We start from the raw sequence: 18091 nt of genomic DNA, 5'->3' as shown, positions 1-18091 counted from the left end.
ACAGCCCAGAAAAATCCACTCCTGGATTATTTCGTGTTGCAGTGGGAATATGCTCAGTACATCAGAGATCAGATAAAAATCAGCACTTGTGTATTGGCTGCAGTTATTGATACTGTGCGGTTTATAAAGTCAGTAAAATTTCTTGTGAAAACAAGAACGCTGACTGTAATGGAGTAAAGTTTCACAGAAGACTGGTTTGCCGTATCCCTCAGATCTTTGGAAGCCGAATAAACTGTTCAGCACAGCTTTCGGTTTGGTGCCTGAGAACTAAATCTAAGGAAGACCTTTGGTGCGGCTGAAAAATGTCCCTGTAACGTGACATCCAGTCGCGGTCACTCATAAGATCAAGTCTTCATCCTTCCTTACTAAGAAGTGTGTCAAAAGGACAGTGAGAAAGTAAGCAGCTACTTAAAGAGGGAGGAGGATACAAAATGCCTGTTGAGACTTTTTATCAAGTACAATTAACGGCAATCTGTATCAAATACATTTTTTAAAAGATTTTTTTGTCTTCAATTTATGGCTCTAAAATGTAATTTCCTTTAGACAAGTATGTTTGGATAATTCTAAATCTTGGCTTTCCATTAATGTAAAGAATTAAAGCACAAAATTATACACCCTCAAACATCTACCTTACAGAGAGTATTCTTTGGGGAGGGGGAGAAAGAAAAGGTAATTGCTATGGTCTCCAAAAGGAGCCGTCTTTAACCAGAAGACACCTAGACATCCATCTAAAGGGCTTTAGAGTATCCCTCTGTTTGTGTACTTTCCTTAAGACTTGAGTCAGGTTGATGGGAAATCAGTCAATGATTTGTATCATTAATAATAAACATCAATGCAATATTAATTCCCCCCCCCCAAGCTCAAATGTGTTACCATGCAAAGGAAAAGTGTCAAAAGTTGATTAGAGCTGAGTTACTGCTACAGAATGAAATGAAATCGAAGGTGCAGCTGTTGGAGGAGAGGAATTATTTTTGCATTACCATTTTCTCTTGTTGTCTTGCACCAAAATGGTTGCTGCATTAATGCAGACCTGTTTTCAGTCCATTTTTAATTGAAAGCCAAAGATTAATGTTGGTTTAGGGTTAAAGGTGTAAGTGGTGTGCATTTCACATTGTAGGCATCTGAATTTCTCTTCTGCAACTTTTTTCAAATTCATAAGTTAGTGGTAATTTTTAGAACGTAATGTAAGAAAACACTGCATTTTGTTGTATTTTCTTCGTTGGTCTCTTAAACATACTACTTTACAAAAGTTGTCACCTGATCCTAAACACAATGTTAGTTGAACTAGCAAAATACGAAATAAGAACATTAGTCTTCAATGCAGGTAGTTTGTCCTAGCTGTGCACCTTATAATATTGCATGCAACTCTGCTAAATCTCATAAGCTGATCTTGTCCTAAGTCAATGATCCTGAATGTGGAATCAAGCCAACATGCTGCGTATAAGCCATATATATAAAACAGCCCAACAGTTTTTTGCCTTCAAAGACCACCATCTAACTTTATTTGTAATGGAGACTTCTCTGCCTCCAGCTTCTTCTACAGCAGTATCATCTGAGTAGGATTTGGCTCATGCAAACAGCTGTCTCTGCACTTGAGAAAACAACCAATAACCTATATGTAATTGGGGGGTTATTAGTTTTTTCTCCTCTGCTTGGAGTACCCTTGCTCAGTGCCTGTTCCTGGCTCTTGCGATCCTGATCTGACACTGGCTGAAGCAAGCTGTGAAACCTGCAGGCTGCTCGGCAGAATCTGGATGGGGCCCCATCACCCACTTTCAGCAAAGAATTTGATGTCTGAACTCAAGTTGATAGAGATCAGTGGCTTTGCTGGATCAGAAACATGTGATGGACTGACATTGTCACCCAGGCTCATCATATAGTGACAGCTCGTTAGAGATGGGGACAAATTCAGACATCTAGTGATTATATTCCATGAGCATCAGCGGGCTTGGAGCAAGACCTCTTCCATGGGATACTGCCTCTGCACCCTAAAATGCTCACAGCTAGTGATCTGCTTGAAACCTTTCTTAGAGCAGCATCAAATATCTGCCTTGTTGTAAATAACTCAATTTAAAATGAACTAATTTAATTATTTTGTTAGGCAGATTATCTTCTTAATCTGAAAGATAAATGGGAATGTTTTGATAAAAGATAGGTAAAGTGTGGTTTTTATCTTTAATCTGTTATAGGTAGAAATACTTAACTGTACAGCATTATCCATTTTAAAGATGATAAAGTTGGAGAAACTGTAGAAGGGAATCAACCGAACTGCTGCATTTTCATTGCATTTTTATTTTTGCTTTCCATTCCCAATGAGTTGTCACCAGATAGTTGTATCTTTAAAAACTCTGTCAAATCAAAAAATAATTCCAAACAGCAATAATGTGCCTTCATTGTTCCTCTCCTCTTTCTCAATGACTCCTTCAGTAACCTTACCTTCTGTTTCTTTTTGCAAGGTTTGAAGACATATGAGACACAGCCTCTGCTTCTAAGCCTTGTATTTTTTCCTTTATTTTGCATTTTCTGCTTTCTTAATTGTTTCTATCTTATCTCTATTTACGGCCTGGCTACAAGTGGCTAAGAATATGGTTTGTGATATCCGCTGATTTCAGCACAGTCAGGAGTGTGATCACTAATAATGTATAAAACCACGTGATCCTACAGTGTCGGTTGTCTGAAAATTTTTAGTGTGTGATCTGGGTGATTATGATAAGGGTTTGGCATGTGAATTAGGGGACCCGCCAGATGGAATAGTGCGGTTGTGGTTGATCGGAGTGGGACTGCCTCTATAGTCAACAGATTTCTGGTCAGCACAATTTTTTAACTCCTTAGGTTTTGTCTCCTTTCTCTTAAAAGCAGTGCTTGACAGTTACGTAGCTAAAGAAAGGCAGTGATTTTTTTCAGTTCTGATCTACTAAATCCTGATCCATCTTTTCCTACCTATATCCAGCAGGTTTTGGATTATTCCTTTTACCAATGTTTGTCGAATTTGCTAACAAATATTTTGTTCAACGTATTATTTCTGCTGACATCTTACAGCTCCTTCTCCCCCCGCCCCGCCAAAATACCAATGCTAATTATAAGCTATACTTTGAAAACATTTTCTGCATCCTAGAGAGTGACTAAAGATGTCTATAAAATCATTCAACTGAGATAAAGAAATCTCAGTATTTCATCCTCAGCTCTCACAGATTCTGTGTGTGCCTAACTTTATGCCTGTTATTGTGTAATGATTTAATTGGCACCTTTCCTTTTGTGGTTGATCAGTCAAAGCACAGTATTACCCCAAGACAAACTGAAATGTAAAACTTAACACTTTTTGCACTACTGGCCATTCAAAAAAATCTTTTTGTTTGTTTCAATTTAGTTAAATAAGTCAAATTACATGATGATTGAAGATAATAAAGAGAATGAAGACCATGCATCTGAAAGAGGAAGAACAGCCATCATTTTTTCCTTGAAGAATGAAGTCGGAGGACTTGTAAAAGCCTTAAAACTCTTTCAGGTATGTAATAATCACATTGCTACAGCAGCTCTGTATTTTTAAATTGTAAGGATAGTTTGGGAACACATTAGAATTAATTACATCCATTTATTAAGGGTGGGATTCCTAACCTGGCTCCCACTTTGCACCCAAAATTACCCATGAAGGCAAATTTATGCCTCGGAAATTAGATGCTGGCTGGCTAAAACTCTTCACAAAATAGGTCATCTGCACCTACTGAAGACTGAGAGAGTTTTGTCTTTTCCCCTCATGGGAAGAGGGTTAGCAGTCTCTTTCTACTGCATATAAGAGGTGGGTCTGAAGCTCCTGCCGACGGCCGGTAGACATTGGGTGCTGACCCACATTGGGTTGAGTCCTTGTCACCCTGCCTAGCCGGACTGAGGGTGACAGAGGAACTGCGATTGCACAACCGCACTCCTTTGCTTACTGGGCAGGTGTTGTGCAAGGAATATGTGCAGTGCCACTGTGCTCTGTCATCCGGCCCTGCATGTCTTAGCCTGGGATTTTCTCTGTGTTCCTGGTATAAGACATATGATTAAATATTTTTTCAAATAAAAGAAAAGTGAAATTTATGCCCTGAAAACTACTGCTTTTAAATTCCTTGCTTGCTTGTGAGATAATTATATGGTGACTTGATTGGCATTTTGGTGAATTTCCCCAGACCCAGTTGCTAATCAGCTTCCTGTGGGAGGGATGAAAGAAAAAGGTCTATGAATTTAAACTTCCCGACTGTGTCTTTTTGTGCTTCCCAAATGTAAATGAAATTGAAAGAACGCAGGTTCTCTTTCATTTTCTTCTGAATGGGAGGCTTTTTAAAATCAAACCATTTCCCCCGCTCGCCAATAAGCAAACTGCTATCAAGAGATCCAATTAACTAAAATAGCTTTATAAAGGTGGTGAATATTCGTTTGAAAAACAAATTTTGGTTTTTAGTCAATCTGTTTGAAAACATTACTTCTTACAAAACAGGAGAAGCATGTAAATCTGGTACACATTGAGTCACGGAAGTCCAAGAGGCGAAATTCTGAGTTTGAGATCTTTGTGGACTGTGACAGTAACAGAGAACAACTGAATGAGATCTTCCAGCTCCTGAAATCCCATGTCAACGTTGTCTCTGTGAACGCAACAGAGCATTTCAATGTCCAGGAAGACAGTAAGTACAAAAGGCAGTTCTGACGAAAATGCACTTCTCAATGTGTTGGTTTGAAACCTTTTTATGGTGTCCACACCTGCATTTGTGTAGTGTTTTCAGGCAGTAGCTACCACGTTTATGCTTCTGTGTTGTGAATGAATGTAGGTTGGCCGATATGAGCAGGGCGGCGTTGGCTGGTGTCACCTAGGAATACAGGCTGTTTCAGGCTGCTGCGAATTGCGTGTCCATTATCTGTGCTCCTGTCCCTTCTCAGCCCAGCACAACTGGTGTGAATGGGACTCCCTGCACCTGCGCAGGCCGATGCAGGCCAGCTTGTAGACAAAGTCCGAATGCAGGGCTTGGCTAGGGACTGTACACCATGATGACAGAGGTATAATACTGACAGATCCCAGCTGAGTTCAGGCACTGGTGAGAGTGCAAGATGGATTCTGCAATTTCCTCATGTAGCTCTTGATTTAATTTTTTTTTTTTTTGGACTACTTTTCATCATAACGGGTTACTTACATTAGTGTGAAAGAGGGGCCTTTTAACATTAGGGTGCTTCACATCCTGGTTACTTTTGCTTCTAGTTAAAGAGATGCCTGAAGTTCAGGGCAGCTGGAAGTCAGTCCCCTGTGTTTCTCAGCCACTGTGCTTGGCACAGGCTGGTAGGTAGGGGAAGGTGAGATCTGGTGTCTCTTGGATAAAAATGGCCTACTTTAGCCCTAAGTAAGGGGAATTTCAATCTAAATGCTCCCCTTGTCCTTTTTAAGAAAACTGAAGAGCATCGTGGCAGAAAAACAGTGTATTAACCACTATGCCAAGAGCTTGGTTATAAACTCTCTTGGGCTAACAAAAAACAGTTAGTGGCAAAACTGTAATGATGCATCTCTCTAAGGCTGCAGGGCTGAAATTGCTTCCTCTTTCTCTTCCCCCACAAACCCCTCAGCAAAGCTGGATGCCTCTGAGGTACATAACCACAGGGCAACCTTTATTTCCCGTGTGGTCGGTAAAGCAGGATGGGAAGACTCAGACCCGCTCCCACTCTGTCCAGGGACCACAGCCAAATCACTCTTCTGCTCCTTTGCATACTTGGTGCCCTAGAGGATTCACAGCAGTGTGCAGGAGGAGGCCTTGTCTCAGTGGGAGCCTCTAGATACTGCTCTAACATTGACAGTAGTAACAGTTAAGGGCGACAGAAACCCCATATTAACTGTTTCCTCCCCTGGACACTTTGGAGCTGGCTGTGCTTTGTAGGCAGACTGTGGCAGTGACAGAGGAGGAAGTGTGAGCTGTAGGCCGGTGCCAGATAGGCAGTGGACTCCCTTGTCTTATTCATGACCCTTTTAATTTATAGATTTCACTTGTAACCACCATAGCCATACTTGCAAGTAGCGTTTCCTCCTTCAGCATGCTTGGTGTTATTAATAACTTTGTGGATTCCATGCGTTCCCTAGACATGGAGAATGTTCCCTGGTTTCCGAAGAAGATCTCAGATTTGGATAAGTGTGCAAACCGAGTGCTGATGTACGGGTCCGATTTGGATGCTGACCATCCAGTAAGTATCTTTGCCCCCCTATTCTCAATCCTTAGTGAAAACGTACTCTGTGGAGCTTCCTTTAAAAAATTTGCAGCTTTTCCTCCTCCCTCTCCGTCCCCTCAAGGGCGCCTCTGTGGGTCCAAGCACCTTCTCTTGGGAGTTTCATGTCTTTTTCCCAGTTCAGACAAGGCCATAACTGAATTCAGCTCCTGTGCCTTTCTGCAAGGCTTACTTCTGTGAGGGCTCCAGGTCTGGGCCCTGAGTGGTCGCATACAAATTAAAAAAAAAAAAAAAAGGGGGGGGGGAAAGCTGTTGTGAGGCAGGCTTAGTTCCTCCTCTTTCTTTCTGCCTTACTATAAATGGAGCAAACAAATTGGTACTTGAGCAGCGCAAATGGGTAATTTGTCCTGTAATTTAGAATAATCAAGCAAGTAACAAAGTTTGTATAAATACTGATATGACTAAAATGAATCCTTGTCTACTGAATATATAGTTGGGTGCATAAAACTACTGATCCTTACTTTGAATTGGAGTATTTGCTTAGTTCACAGTTATTAAACATTTTGGACTACAGCTATGACGTTCCTGCCCTGTCCTCTCCTTCTTACACAGCATACTGTTATATTTCCCAACTGAAGGAATTTCAAGTGTCTTGTTTTAAATGAATTTATTTACTACAGTTTGGAAACTCATTTAACTTCATTTTTCCCCTTCCCCCTCCCCCAGGGTTTCAAAGACAATGTCTATCGCAAGAGGCGAAAGTATTTTGCAGACCTGGCTATGAACTACAAACAGTAAGCTCGACTTCTTGCAGAATAAGCCTTCTGGGTGCTTTGAAATAATAGCAGAGTGGGCTGGCAGGAGCTCTTGTTCCCTGGGCTCAGATCTCACTGAGACGTGCTTGGCTCAGGAATCGGAGCTGGAGGGGTAAAATGAAGGGAGATGTAAGACAAGATTAAAAGGTAGATCTAGGCCATCTTACAGCTCCTCGGGCCTCTGATCGGTCTGAGGATCAGCTGTGGTTGCTCGGCCATTATGGCACCTGTGGCAGTGCTGATCCTCAGATGGGCAGCGATGCCAGCGTGGGCTTCCTGCAGTGTGGTGCATCTGCACTCTGCAGTCCCTCCCTGCTTCTCTGGAAGTGGGTGCAACAAAGGAAGAGGATGGAGAACGCATGTTGCATAGCTGCCTGTGCCAGGCCGTGCTGACTTGACTAGGCAGATTGGTCTCCTTTGCAAAGCAGAGGGAGGGGAGGCAAAACCCAATATATAGCCCGTTGACCACTGAGTGTAGAGTCTCTGGGTAAATGTTAATACTTGAGTTTTCTTTCCTGGTTCAGACTAGTGCATGTGATGTGTAGATAAGAAGTTTTCACAGAAAAGAAACTTGAAGAACTTCTGTCTTTAGAGATGCTGCTTGGGGGAGGGAGCTCTTAAAGCAGTAAGAGTTTCCTAGCCCAGTGCTGTAGATTCTTTCTAAACGTGATTTTCATGTTGCTGTTGCCTGCTTGAATTTAAATGCCAAGTTCCTCAACTGGAAATGACCTGGAAATTGTGGGTATCTAGAGCTCTGTGGCACTGTATATTAATGCAACTAGTTACCACAGCACAGAGCCAGTTACTATTAATGTGTTGTTAACAGAGGTTCTCTTTGGAAAGCATCTGTCATGCTAGTTACGTGGCTGGCAGGGGAAGCTCAGTGTAACACTCCCCTTGCTTACACCTTTAGGCTTTAGGTCACACCCTTGCTATAATCCACTTTAATCAAGATCCTGAGGGCTAAATAGGAGAGATGGACTACAATTATGTTCAGACAGATGCTTGTCTCCCCTGCATGGAAGCATGATTTTTACCAAATGTGTATATTTAGCTGCTGCCACACATTGTGTTATTAATTTAGGGCGTTCTGGTTTTCTAAAATAAATCAAAAAGGTAATGGAAAGTAATTGTAGACAGGGAAGTCCTACAGGGAAAAGGATGTGTTTTCAGCTCCTGAAGCTGTAAAGGTTTTGCAGGTATTTTAAAACTTACTCTCTGCATTAAACACCTAAGAAACTGTTTACAGGACCAAAGCTTTCAGGCTCCAGTGAGGTCAATGCAAAGATTCTTGTTAGCTGATTTAGGTGGAAAAGAGAGTAAGCCCTTCGACTAAAGGCTCTCCAGGGCATAGACCAGATCTCACTGTGTATTTGACAGTGCCTAATGCAATGAGGTCTTAACCCTGACCAGGTGTCTCAGCCATATAAATGTTAAATAATAATAGTAAGTAAGTGAGTCATCTGTTATTAGCTATTTACCAAAGAATGTCCTTTCTTCCTCTTCCCCTTGTAGTGGTGATCCAATTCCCAAGATTGAATTCACTGAGGAGGAGATCAAGACTTGGGGGACTGTGTACCGAGAACTTAACAAACTTTACCCAACTCATGCCTGCAGAGAGTACCTTAAAAACTTACCCTTGCTCACCAAATACTGTGGGTACAGGGAAGACAATATCCCCCAGCTGGAAGATGTGTCCCGCTTCCTGAAAGGTAACGTACTAATTTTCTTACACAAAAAGGAACAAAGGTCCATTGCAAATCACACTGCCGTTATTTGGACACAAAAACCCCATCCTTGGTCACTTTTGCTTGTATTCATTCTGGTCCTTTAAGAGGCCTTTTGGCCATCAGTGTTTTAATGTATTGTGTCTTGAATATATACAAAAATGACATTTGAGGGGTGATGCTACCTCTGAAGAGACTGTTAGGATTGGCTAAAGAGATACCTAGCCCTACTGTGATGGCTCTTGGCATGACATTGTAGGAAATCCACCTATACAGAGGTAGGGACGTTTTTACTAAATGTTGGTCATTCTCAAGCTTAGACCTAATTTTTCTAATTGTGCCTAGTTTTTCCACATGTTTTTGAGCTGAGGTAGTGCCATGGCTTTTACCCCAGTTGTAGCAGGAAAGGTGGCAGCATTGTGCAATTCTACACTAAACTAATGTACAATTTCTCCGTTCCTTTTCAGAGCGCACAGGTTTCACCATTCGCCCTGTTGCTGGATATCTATCACCGAGAGACTTCTTGGCAGGATTAGCATTCAGAGTTTTTCACTGCACTCAATATGTTAGACACAGCTCAGACCCTCTCTATACACCAGAGCCGTGAGTTGTTTAATCTTGGGGTAGAATTTGAGAGAGTGAGTTTTGAATCTCGCTGCCCAGAGCTAAGCTACTTAAAAGGTGTTAAAGAACACCAGCAAGAAAACTTTAATTTTAAGGTGCTGAAGACTCAGCCTTCACGCTGAACGTAATGAAGTTTTAGTATGCTCAAGTGCCACCTTCATAAGTACAGGATTTTCAAAAGTACAGGATGTTATTGGAGAGCTCTTACTGATGTCATTGTGCGCAAAGTTAGTTTAATATTCGATTGCCTCATAAATGTGGAGCTCAGATCTTAATTTTTGACAGCTTCATTTGAAAATCTGAGTTTATATACTTTTGTAGAGCTGGTATGACCTGCTGAATTGCTTTCAGCTAAACACGATTGACACTTTTCTGTCTTTTGGATATTAAATAGTTTAACGCAAGACATTGTATCTGTTCAGTGGTGCTACTTTTTCATTCTACCACAAAGACAGATCATGAGATTTCTTGGTTTGTTTCTTTTTCCAGTGATACCTGTCACGAGCTCCTAGGCCACGTCCCTCTCTTGGCTGAACCCAGTTTTGCCCAGTTCTCCCAGGAAATTGGTCTTGCGTCACTTGGGGCATCAGATGAGGCTGTCCAAAAACTGGCAACAGTGAGTGTTTTCAGTGCCTGGTGATCCCATTGCAAGCTTTGTGCTTTACTAGGCTGATCCCACTCCATCCAATAAATTTGGAGCTTTATATCAACATTAGCCACATCAGCTGCTAGACTTATGTGTTTCACTGGTTCTTGGCTTTTAGGGCATATAACAATTTTCCATGCTAGGAAAAAAATACATTTTAAGGTTGGTATCATTGGTATTTTCCTTCGCTTGGCTGTCAAGTAAGGTTGCAACCTCTGGTGGTAGATCACTTGTTCCAGATTAAAATTCTATGGTCTGTTTCTTCCAAACAAAATCTTTTTACTTCTGGGAACATGATTCAATGATTTTAGAAGTAATCAATTTATTCTGCACATTAAAGAAATAGAAATTATATGGTGTTTTCATTGAATGTGGTGAGCACTAGCATTAGATAATTTTCAGCCAAGAAATTCAAATAATATAAATTAATCTTATTTCCTGGATATCAGTTTCTGGATGCTCTGGAAAAAATATTTTAAGATGAAAATTAAATTTAGATGAAAAATAATTGATGCCAGTTGTGAAAGAAGTGGTTTGTTGATATTTTTTAATTTCTTTCCTCACCTGGTGTAGCTAGTGGTAAAATTTCTACTACCTTCAGTGGGAGCAGAATTAAGCCATCTATGAAAACAGCATTCCTCCCCATATAACTGCAGAAATCCTGAAATCCAGCAAACTAAACATCTTTAATTTTGCAGGCCACTAAACAAATGAGGAAGAAACTGTAGTGGGCTGATGTTTTCACTTACTCACAGAGATCGTCTCTATCCAGTGTTTCTTTTAAGCTGAAGCTGTCATGTCATGACAATATTTCTCAAAACAGATTTATGTCTCCATGTTCCTATTGACATTAACAGCTTCTAGCCTATTTGGGTAATCTCTAATATCAGTCTTATGAGAAACATGCAGTCCTGTGGTTCTTCACCCTTCTATTCTGGCTTCCCTCCTCTTTATCTGAAAAGGATAGCCAAGTGATGACTGTCTGATATTTGCAACTGCTTGACACTACCTACAAATAGAAATGCCCCCATCTAGTTCACCACAGCATCTTTGCTGAAGGCTGAATTATTTTACTGCCTTCTCTGTTTCAGTGCTACTTCTTCACTGTAGAGTTTGGCTTGTGCAAGCAAGAGGGACAGCTACGAGTTTATGGGGCTGGCTTGCTCTCTTCAATTAGTGAGCTCAAGGTAAGAGTATCTACTGTCTATTCACCTCTTTTCTGTGTTTGTACCTGATTATTATTGTCACTGTTTTATGCTGTTTTTTAGGAAGTATAATTCTAAAAATCTTTCTTTTGAAAACTTCTAGATACCTATTAGACTTTAAGCAAATTCACTGTGGCAATAATCATTGGGCAGTCTGCTTTTGGATATATGCTGAGCAGCTCCCATATCTTTTGCAGGAAGCATTAGATGACTTGGCATTTCTTAACATTAGGTTCCGAGTAACTATTTTCAGAATAAAGCTCTGCTGGTTTAACCAGATTCTGAAAATATTGCTCTTGTTTACACATGAGCCTTATGTCTGAGGAATCCTTTTTTTGACTCAGATTGGCAGAATATGACCAACCGTTCAGAGTTATTCTGTTTGTTAAGCTTAAACCACTGTTCATCTGCAGATAAAAATTTTAAGAAGCAATGCACTAAATACGGTCTCACTTCATATTTTTTATTCACTCTACCTCATGTCATCTTCCTTGTGGATTATTTGGGTGGTGATATTCCTCTGGCACATGATAACATACTATGTTACCAGCACTCACTCTCTGGCAGTGCCAAAGTCAAGCCTTTTGATCCAAAGGTCACCTGCAAGCAAGAATGCCTCATTACAACTTTCCAGGAGGTTTACTTTGTTTCTGAAAGTTTTGAAGAAGCAAAGGAAAAAATGAGGTACAGATTTTTTTTCCCCTGTTTTATAAAAGTGGGTTTGGTTTCATACACCTCTCAGTAGCAGCACCAAACCCTTTTATTTTTATCACAGTTTTATAATTATCTTTCATGGGGTTGGAAAGCTGAGATTAGTATTTGCTTGGTCTTCATGTACTGGGTGGGAAGGGTGATGAACGACACAACAATTACGATTTTGAAGAAAGTAAGTAGTTTAGAAAAATGGTTATTGATACTGACTGCATACAGAGGATGCATTTGTGTTTTGTTTATAACTCCCTCTCTTTTTTTACTCGAATAGAGAGTTTGCAAAAACCATCAAGCGCCCATTTGGCGTGAAGTACAATCCATATACTCAAAGCGTGCAGATCCTGAAAGACACGAAGAGCATTGCCAGTGTGGTGAATGAGCTACGTCATGAGCTGGACATTGTCAGCGATGCCCTCAGCAAGATGGGCAAGCAGCTGGAAGTTTAACACCCCTGTCAGCAGTGTGGTGCACTTGGCAACTCCTTTTTTTTTTTTTTCCCCCTACAGATTTCTTTCCAGGCGTGTGATGTGTTGTATGCAGAACTCTCTCCTTTACAAATGGAAGGCTGAATGGCCCATAAAGATAATCACTTTATCTTGTTTCTCTGTGTAAAGTCCCTTACAGAATGTGTTCCTCTGTCCCCCTTGGATTAAAAAAGGCCCCGAGTTGCCTTTGAAGAGCTGGTGGGGGAGTAGAGAAATTACTAGACTGGAGCAAAAGTGTGGTCTGTGGATCAGGGCTGGGATCCGATGCTGCAGAAGGTGGCTTATGAGGCAGTAATAGAATAATTTGCCACAGGGAAATGTCCGTTTCTGACTCTAGTAGTCTACGCTACTAATTTTATAGCATTGCAGACTTTATAGCGTAGAAGCTATAGTAATCAGTGCTTCTAAGTCCGTGCTACAAAATTTAAAACTTGAATGATTACAACGCAGGCATCAGGACACAAATAGTTGGAGGTTCACTATGATAAAAAAGAGGGGTCAAGCCTTGCTTTCAAAGGGATTGTTTTTGCCCCCAAAGCATTTCAAATGTGCTGTTTGGCATGCTTCTAGTATAAGGCAGAGATACAGAGCTATTGCATGAAATCCTAATTCTGTTTAAGAGATTGCTGTTGGCTGAGAGAGTCAGGATTTTTGTTGCTGTCCTTGGTAATTGCACCTGAGGGAAGACCTTTCCTTACAGAAATACCATTTGCCTTTTTCCTGATTGAATCAATTTAGCAAAAAGTATAGCAAGCCATCAGGTACTGACTTAGCACAAAGCCTAAAACCATTTCCAAATTACAATTGAATATTCAAAATAGTTTCATCAGTCCTAAAATAACACCAAAGTTTGAAATAACAGCCAAAGTTCATAGTCTAGTCTGGCTTTTTGTAAGATGAAGTATCCTATTGATTGCTCAGTCACTTTAGTGACCTGCACAAGCTGCACAAAGATAGATTTTGTTTCTTCTTTACTAGGCCTGAACAGCTTCATTCCCTGTTGAGCAAATGATAACTGAAAGGCCCAAGCGTTTCATAGGAATTGTGTGGCTATGAATAGCACGCTAGGCGCTGATTCTTCATAGGTAGAACTTGCCAGGAAATCCGGAATTTGCAGCTGTTGAAGGTCGCTGGAAAAATGGGCTGAAATCTTAAATACACTGGAGATGTTAGTCCAGGATTTTGAGAAAGTGAAAGGACTTTCATGAACCTCTGTGCTTGAAAATCAGTTTGAGTCTCATATGCTTTCTAGTAAGCTGCATCTGCTCCATAAGCAATGGCTGGCCCAATCTTTCCAAATATATTCACTGTTTAAATCAAATCTAGATCATTTTTTCTGTGATTTAACCCACCATAACTGTTTTTTTTTTTTAACGAGCATATATGACATAGGAGTATGATCTACAATGCTTACGGCTTATATTACACTTTAAAATAGATTTTAGGAGTTTTGTCTTTCTAAAGAAGAAACCATATTATAAGTGAGTAGTAAGGGAGGATCTGTGTTGTCTGCTTCTGTAATAATAGTTAATATTCAGCTGTGTTTTTAAAAATGTTGGGATTATTAGGTTGTTGAAATATACATAGATCTATGTTACTTCAAATCTTTGAACTATGTATACATTTCAAGTAGGAAACCTTATACTTGCTAAATTAGCACCTAATTTCAAATACTTTGGAAAAACAGCAATTGTATCTTTCTTTGCACTTGTGTAGCAAAAAATTAAGTAAACTGCTAAAAGTAATGCAGAGAAGATGCATTTCCACAGCATTAACAGCAGCTATGTTTGGCCTCACGCATCCAAACCTTCCGGCTCTGTAGAACAGTAATAATTTAAATATTTTAAACTATTGTGGAGGCTTTAAATGTCAATGAAATAGATGACTTGTTGGTGATTATTAGAAGCAAAAAACCCGTTACTTCAGCACTGTAGCAATAAATACAAAGCACTCACTTCTGGCAAAGGTTTATGTCTTATACTGCGGTTCAGATAGTCCACGCATGTACTTAATCCCACTGGGAACTGTGTGAGTTTGTTTGAGGAGGGACTTGTTTTCCCCCTTTTTTTTTTTTTTTAAAGGCTTAGTCTTTTTTTTTTTTCGGAGGGAAGGGCTGTGTTGAGGAAGAGTCTCGCAGGCCCCGGCGGTGCTCCCCCCGCCCTCCCTGGGGCTCTGTCAGCGCCGGCAGCACCCGGCGCTTGGGCTTTTGGGGAGTTTTTGGTGAAAAGGGCGCCCAGAGCTGGAGCTGCCGGTGGAGTGCCGGTGCCCGCGGCGCTGGGGGCCCTCAGGACAGCAGCTGTTCGCCACAGCCGCCCCCCAAACGCTCCTGAGGGCTTTGAGAGGGTCAGCCGGGGCCCCCCGCCCTTCCCGCCCCTGGCAGGGAGCTCCTCAGGCGGAGCCGTAAGGGCGCTGCCGACCGCCGCCCAACGGCCGCGCTCCGCCCGCGCGCGGGGCCGGCGGCGGTCGGGGTGAGGCGGGGCCCCGCCGGAGCCCGCCCCCGCCCCGCCTCTTCCTCCCCGGCCTGCGGCGTGGCGGGAAGGGCGAGGGGCCGCCGGTCCCATGGAGCCGCTGCTCCTCGCGTGGGTAAGTGGGCGCTCGGCGCGGCGGGGGAGGCCGGGGGGGCGCTGGGGCCTCCTTCTACCCCACGGCCCCGAGGGGGCGGCTCTGCCCGCACAGCAGCGGGTCCCTCAGGGGGCGACGGGCGGGAGGCGCAGCCCAGCTGCTCGCCCTCCCTCGGGCCGCTGCGGGGCTCGGGGGGCCGGGGCCGTCTGCGCTGCCGCCGGCCCTCGCCTCGCTCCCCTGGGGAAGGGCGGCCCCAGGTTCCCCCTCCCCGAAAAAGAATAACGCTGTGGTAAAGTTGTGGTGAGCCGCCCTCACCGCAGCTCGCCGGCCCTTTGCCGCTTCGCGAGGAAGCCGGGAAGCTGAGGACTCGCAGTCCCGCGGCTTCCCCCCGCCGAGGGGTGTCCTGCGGGGCTGGGCTGTGCCACGGCCCGTGTCCTGCGGGGCCGCGGCGTTGCGCAGCTCCGTGCAGAAGGAGGTGGCGACCCGCTGCCGCTGCCGGGGCGTGGGGGACGCGTGGGGCTCGTCTCGCTTCGAGTGCGCGGCCTGGGGTGACATCCCGAGCTCTGCGAAAGAAATAAGACTTTTCTTCTTGTGGCTCATCAGCACCGTGATTTTACCTGGTGGGCAAAGGGGGTCTAAGAGCCGTTAAACGGGTACCTCTTTCCCTTGTTAGGGCGCTTTGCTCTGCGGTAGTCGGGTCTGGTAATAACCTGTGAAGGGCAGATGAAGACAGGTGCGTTAGCGTTAGCATAGACACCGGTCTGTGGCTGGCAGTTCCTCAGGCACCTGTTTTCCTTCTGCACCTTATCTCTGCTTGCCTGTTTTTGAAGACTTGAAAATTCATTGCAAGTTATAGGCTAAAATGAGAGCTCATGACAAGCCTTCTAAAAGAATGACGTCTGTTAAGTAGTAACGCGCTCTAAAACTGTCTGCCAGTAGTAGCAGCTGTGAGACAACAACTTGGTCTGCCTGTTGAGCCCGAATCCTGACATCTCATCCACCTGTTAGCTATGGGCTGAGGTGAGCAGCTAGGTGCTTTTGCCTGTTTCCTTAGGTACAAAACGTTTATTGCTAAATGTGTCCTTTTAAGATACACCAGGTGCTGCACTGGGCGGGATGACGCACAAATAGAGAGCAGATGGGCAGGGGGAGCACAGGTGAGGTAGAGAAAGACCCCCCTGGGGATCACCAGCTGGGGGCAATGTGGGTGTTGAGTGTGCTGTTACTGCAGTGTGTGGGCCAGGGAAGTTACGGAATCCACTGTTGGGAATGAACGTTGCTGTTCAAACTGTTGGATGCTTAATAAAGCTTAAATTGGCTAAGAAATTCCCTGACACATCACTAAGTTGTCTGTGGTTGCTTTCTATGATTGGTTTAGTGGCTATAACTTTGTACTTACAAATTTATAATAATTATAATTGGTATATTTTCATTTTGACCACTTAAAAAAGTGGTCAAAGTTAACTAAGTTAAAAGACTTAGTTAACAAGGGATAAATGTTTCTGCTTTACTTGTTTAGGTTCCAGAATAAGGTAGCATGTCTTTCTGATCTCGTTTTGGAGGTGGACTGCCAGAAAGCATTGGCATGAATAAGATCTTAGTGACGGGTGGGAATTATTAGCATTAAAATTAAACAGCTGGTAATCATCCTGATAAGGAGGCTTTCCTCCTTAGTAACTGTCAGCCTGCAGTTAAAGTCTTACCAGGATATATTCCAGTATGTTTCTTAAAATACTGGTGTTGCAAGGGCAGCCTTAATGACAGCAAATTTAGGACACTCCTGGTCTGTAATTCTGGGAGTCCTGTGTGACAGCAGTAAGAATGAAGATTGCCATTTTGGGGGATTTTCCAGAGCAAATACTGCAGGTTAACCTGTGACATGTCCCTAATAAGCTTGTTTGCTCTTAGGAGCAGATGTGTACCTCTTTGTTAACTTTTTTTAGAATGTGTTATTTTTCTGTGTGTATTTGAAGGGTGCAAACAGCTATGGACAACTTGGTCTTGGTCATAAAGAGGATGTGCTGGTACCTCAGTCGCTGAAAGATGTTTCCTGCAAATGTCAAGACATTAAAAGCATTACTGGAGGAGGGGGACATTCTGCAGTTATCACTGGTAAAAACATTGCGCTTGCAAGGAGTGTGTGACTTCTAAACACTTTCCTTTTTTTTCTGTTTCCCTGTTGATTTGGTGCTGCCACCTGTCTGTGGCTTCTGTTTCTGAGCAAGTACCAGTTCTTAGTTGCAAAACTGGTTTCTCCCATGCCAATTAACTCAGTATTTTGGGAAAATTGGGGAAATTCCTGTTTTGCTTCTCTTCCGTGGTTACTTTATGGTTACGTGAGGACTTTCTTAACCTGTTTCATATAACAGCTTTTCATACAAAGCAGCCAATTTTTCTGTATAGAGAATGGGGTGGTGGGAGGGAGGAGACAAGTGGGAAGTTATTCAATCTTGAGAAGTTTTAAGGTAAGGAGCAGAAGATAACATCTGGTCTTCGAAAGGTTCTGCTTATACCATAGTTAATCATGGAAAAGAAGGGATGCAGGCGGAAGTGAATGGGATGAAAACCTTCAGCATGGATCTTAGTGAGAGGTGCCAGTCTTACCGTATGGATTGTCTCTCTTGACAAACCCAACCCTCCATAGCTGTGCTTATTCGGAGGTGTTTCTGATGCATCAGAAGTAACTGTTTCTCTTTCTTTTTGCTTGATTGCAGTGCCTAAGATGACACATAATCACTGTCATTATTTTTTTAGGATCTCATGGCATGTATGCTTGTCTCATTAGTCTGTGAAGTGGAACCTGATTGTTTTGTTTTTCCTTCTAGGTGTGGGAGAACTCTTTGTATGTGGCCATAACAAAGATGGACAGTTGGGATTGAACCACACAGAGGATGTACTGCATTTTATTTTGTGCACTGCCCTGTCCGGCTTTTGTGTAAAACAAGTTGCCTGTGGCTGGGATTTTACAATCATATTAGTAGGTAAATCTGTCTCTGTAAGAGCTGGAGAAATATGTTGACGTAGACAACACGCTGAAAGTTCCACATTGCTATTGCTTGTGCGATGCACAGGCACTCACAGGTTTTAAGCTACGTGCCTTGCAAACTAAATTACTGCATATTCCTTGTATCCCAGTGAA

At 42.7% G+C, this 18091-nt stretch overlaps 2 protein-coding genes across 2 annotated transcripts in view; both read left to right on the top strand.

Annotated features, from left to right (window-relative positions):
• Window positions 1-3373: 3373 nt before the first annotated feature.
• Window positions 3374-12351, top strand: TPH1 (tryptophan hydroxylase 1). Its single transcript, XM_009808178.2, has 10 exons — window positions 3374-3505; window positions 4475-4658; window positions 6095-6195; window positions 6904-6971; window positions 8508-8704; window positions 9187-9322; window positions 9833-9959; window positions 11081-11176; window positions 11745-11878; window positions 12177-12351. The coding sequence occupies exons 1-10, from the start codon at window positions 3386-3388 to the stop codon at window positions 12349-12351; spliced, it is 1338 nt and encodes a 445-aa protein (XP_009806480.2). The 5' UTR covers window positions 3374-3385.
• Window positions 12352-14945: 2594 nt separating this feature from the next.
• The window catches only part of SERGEF (secretion regulating guanine nucleotide exchange factor), a 152405-nt gene continuing 149259 nt past the window's right edge, over window positions 14946-18091 (top strand). Inside the window, 3 exon segments of the mRNA XM_059826168.1 lie at window positions 14946-14973; window positions 16926-17064; window positions 17778-17933. Of these exon segments, the coding sequence (XP_059682151.1) occupies window positions 14950-14973; window positions 16926-17064; window positions 17778-17933 (319 nt within the window). The 5' untranslated portion in view covers window positions 14946-14949.

Source organism: Gavia stellata, chromosome 17 (genome assembly GCF_030936135.1).
Source record: "Gavia stellata isolate bGavSte3 chromosome 17, bGavSte3.hap2, whole genome shotgun sequence".
NCBI lineage: Eukaryota > Metazoa > Chordata > Aves > Gaviiformes > Gaviidae > Gavia > Gavia stellata.
Note: the sequence above shows the minus strand (reverse complement) of the source record. Positions and strands in the feature narration are given on the sequence as shown.

Excerpts from the sequence above, each read along its gene's own strand:
- TPH1 (XM_009808178.2), top strand. The coding sequence starts at position 3,386 with ATGATGATTGAAGATAATAAAGAGAATGAAGACCATGCATCTGAAAGA. Across the intron at positions 4,659-6,094 it reads TTTCAATGTCCAGGAAGACA|ACATGGAGAATGTTCCCTGG; the intron begins GTAAGTACAAAA and ends TGCGTTCCCTAG. Across the intron at positions 6,196-6,903 it reads ATTTGGATGCTGACCATCCA|GGTTTCAAAGACAATGTCTA; the intron begins GTAAGTATCTTT and ends CCCCTCCCCCAG.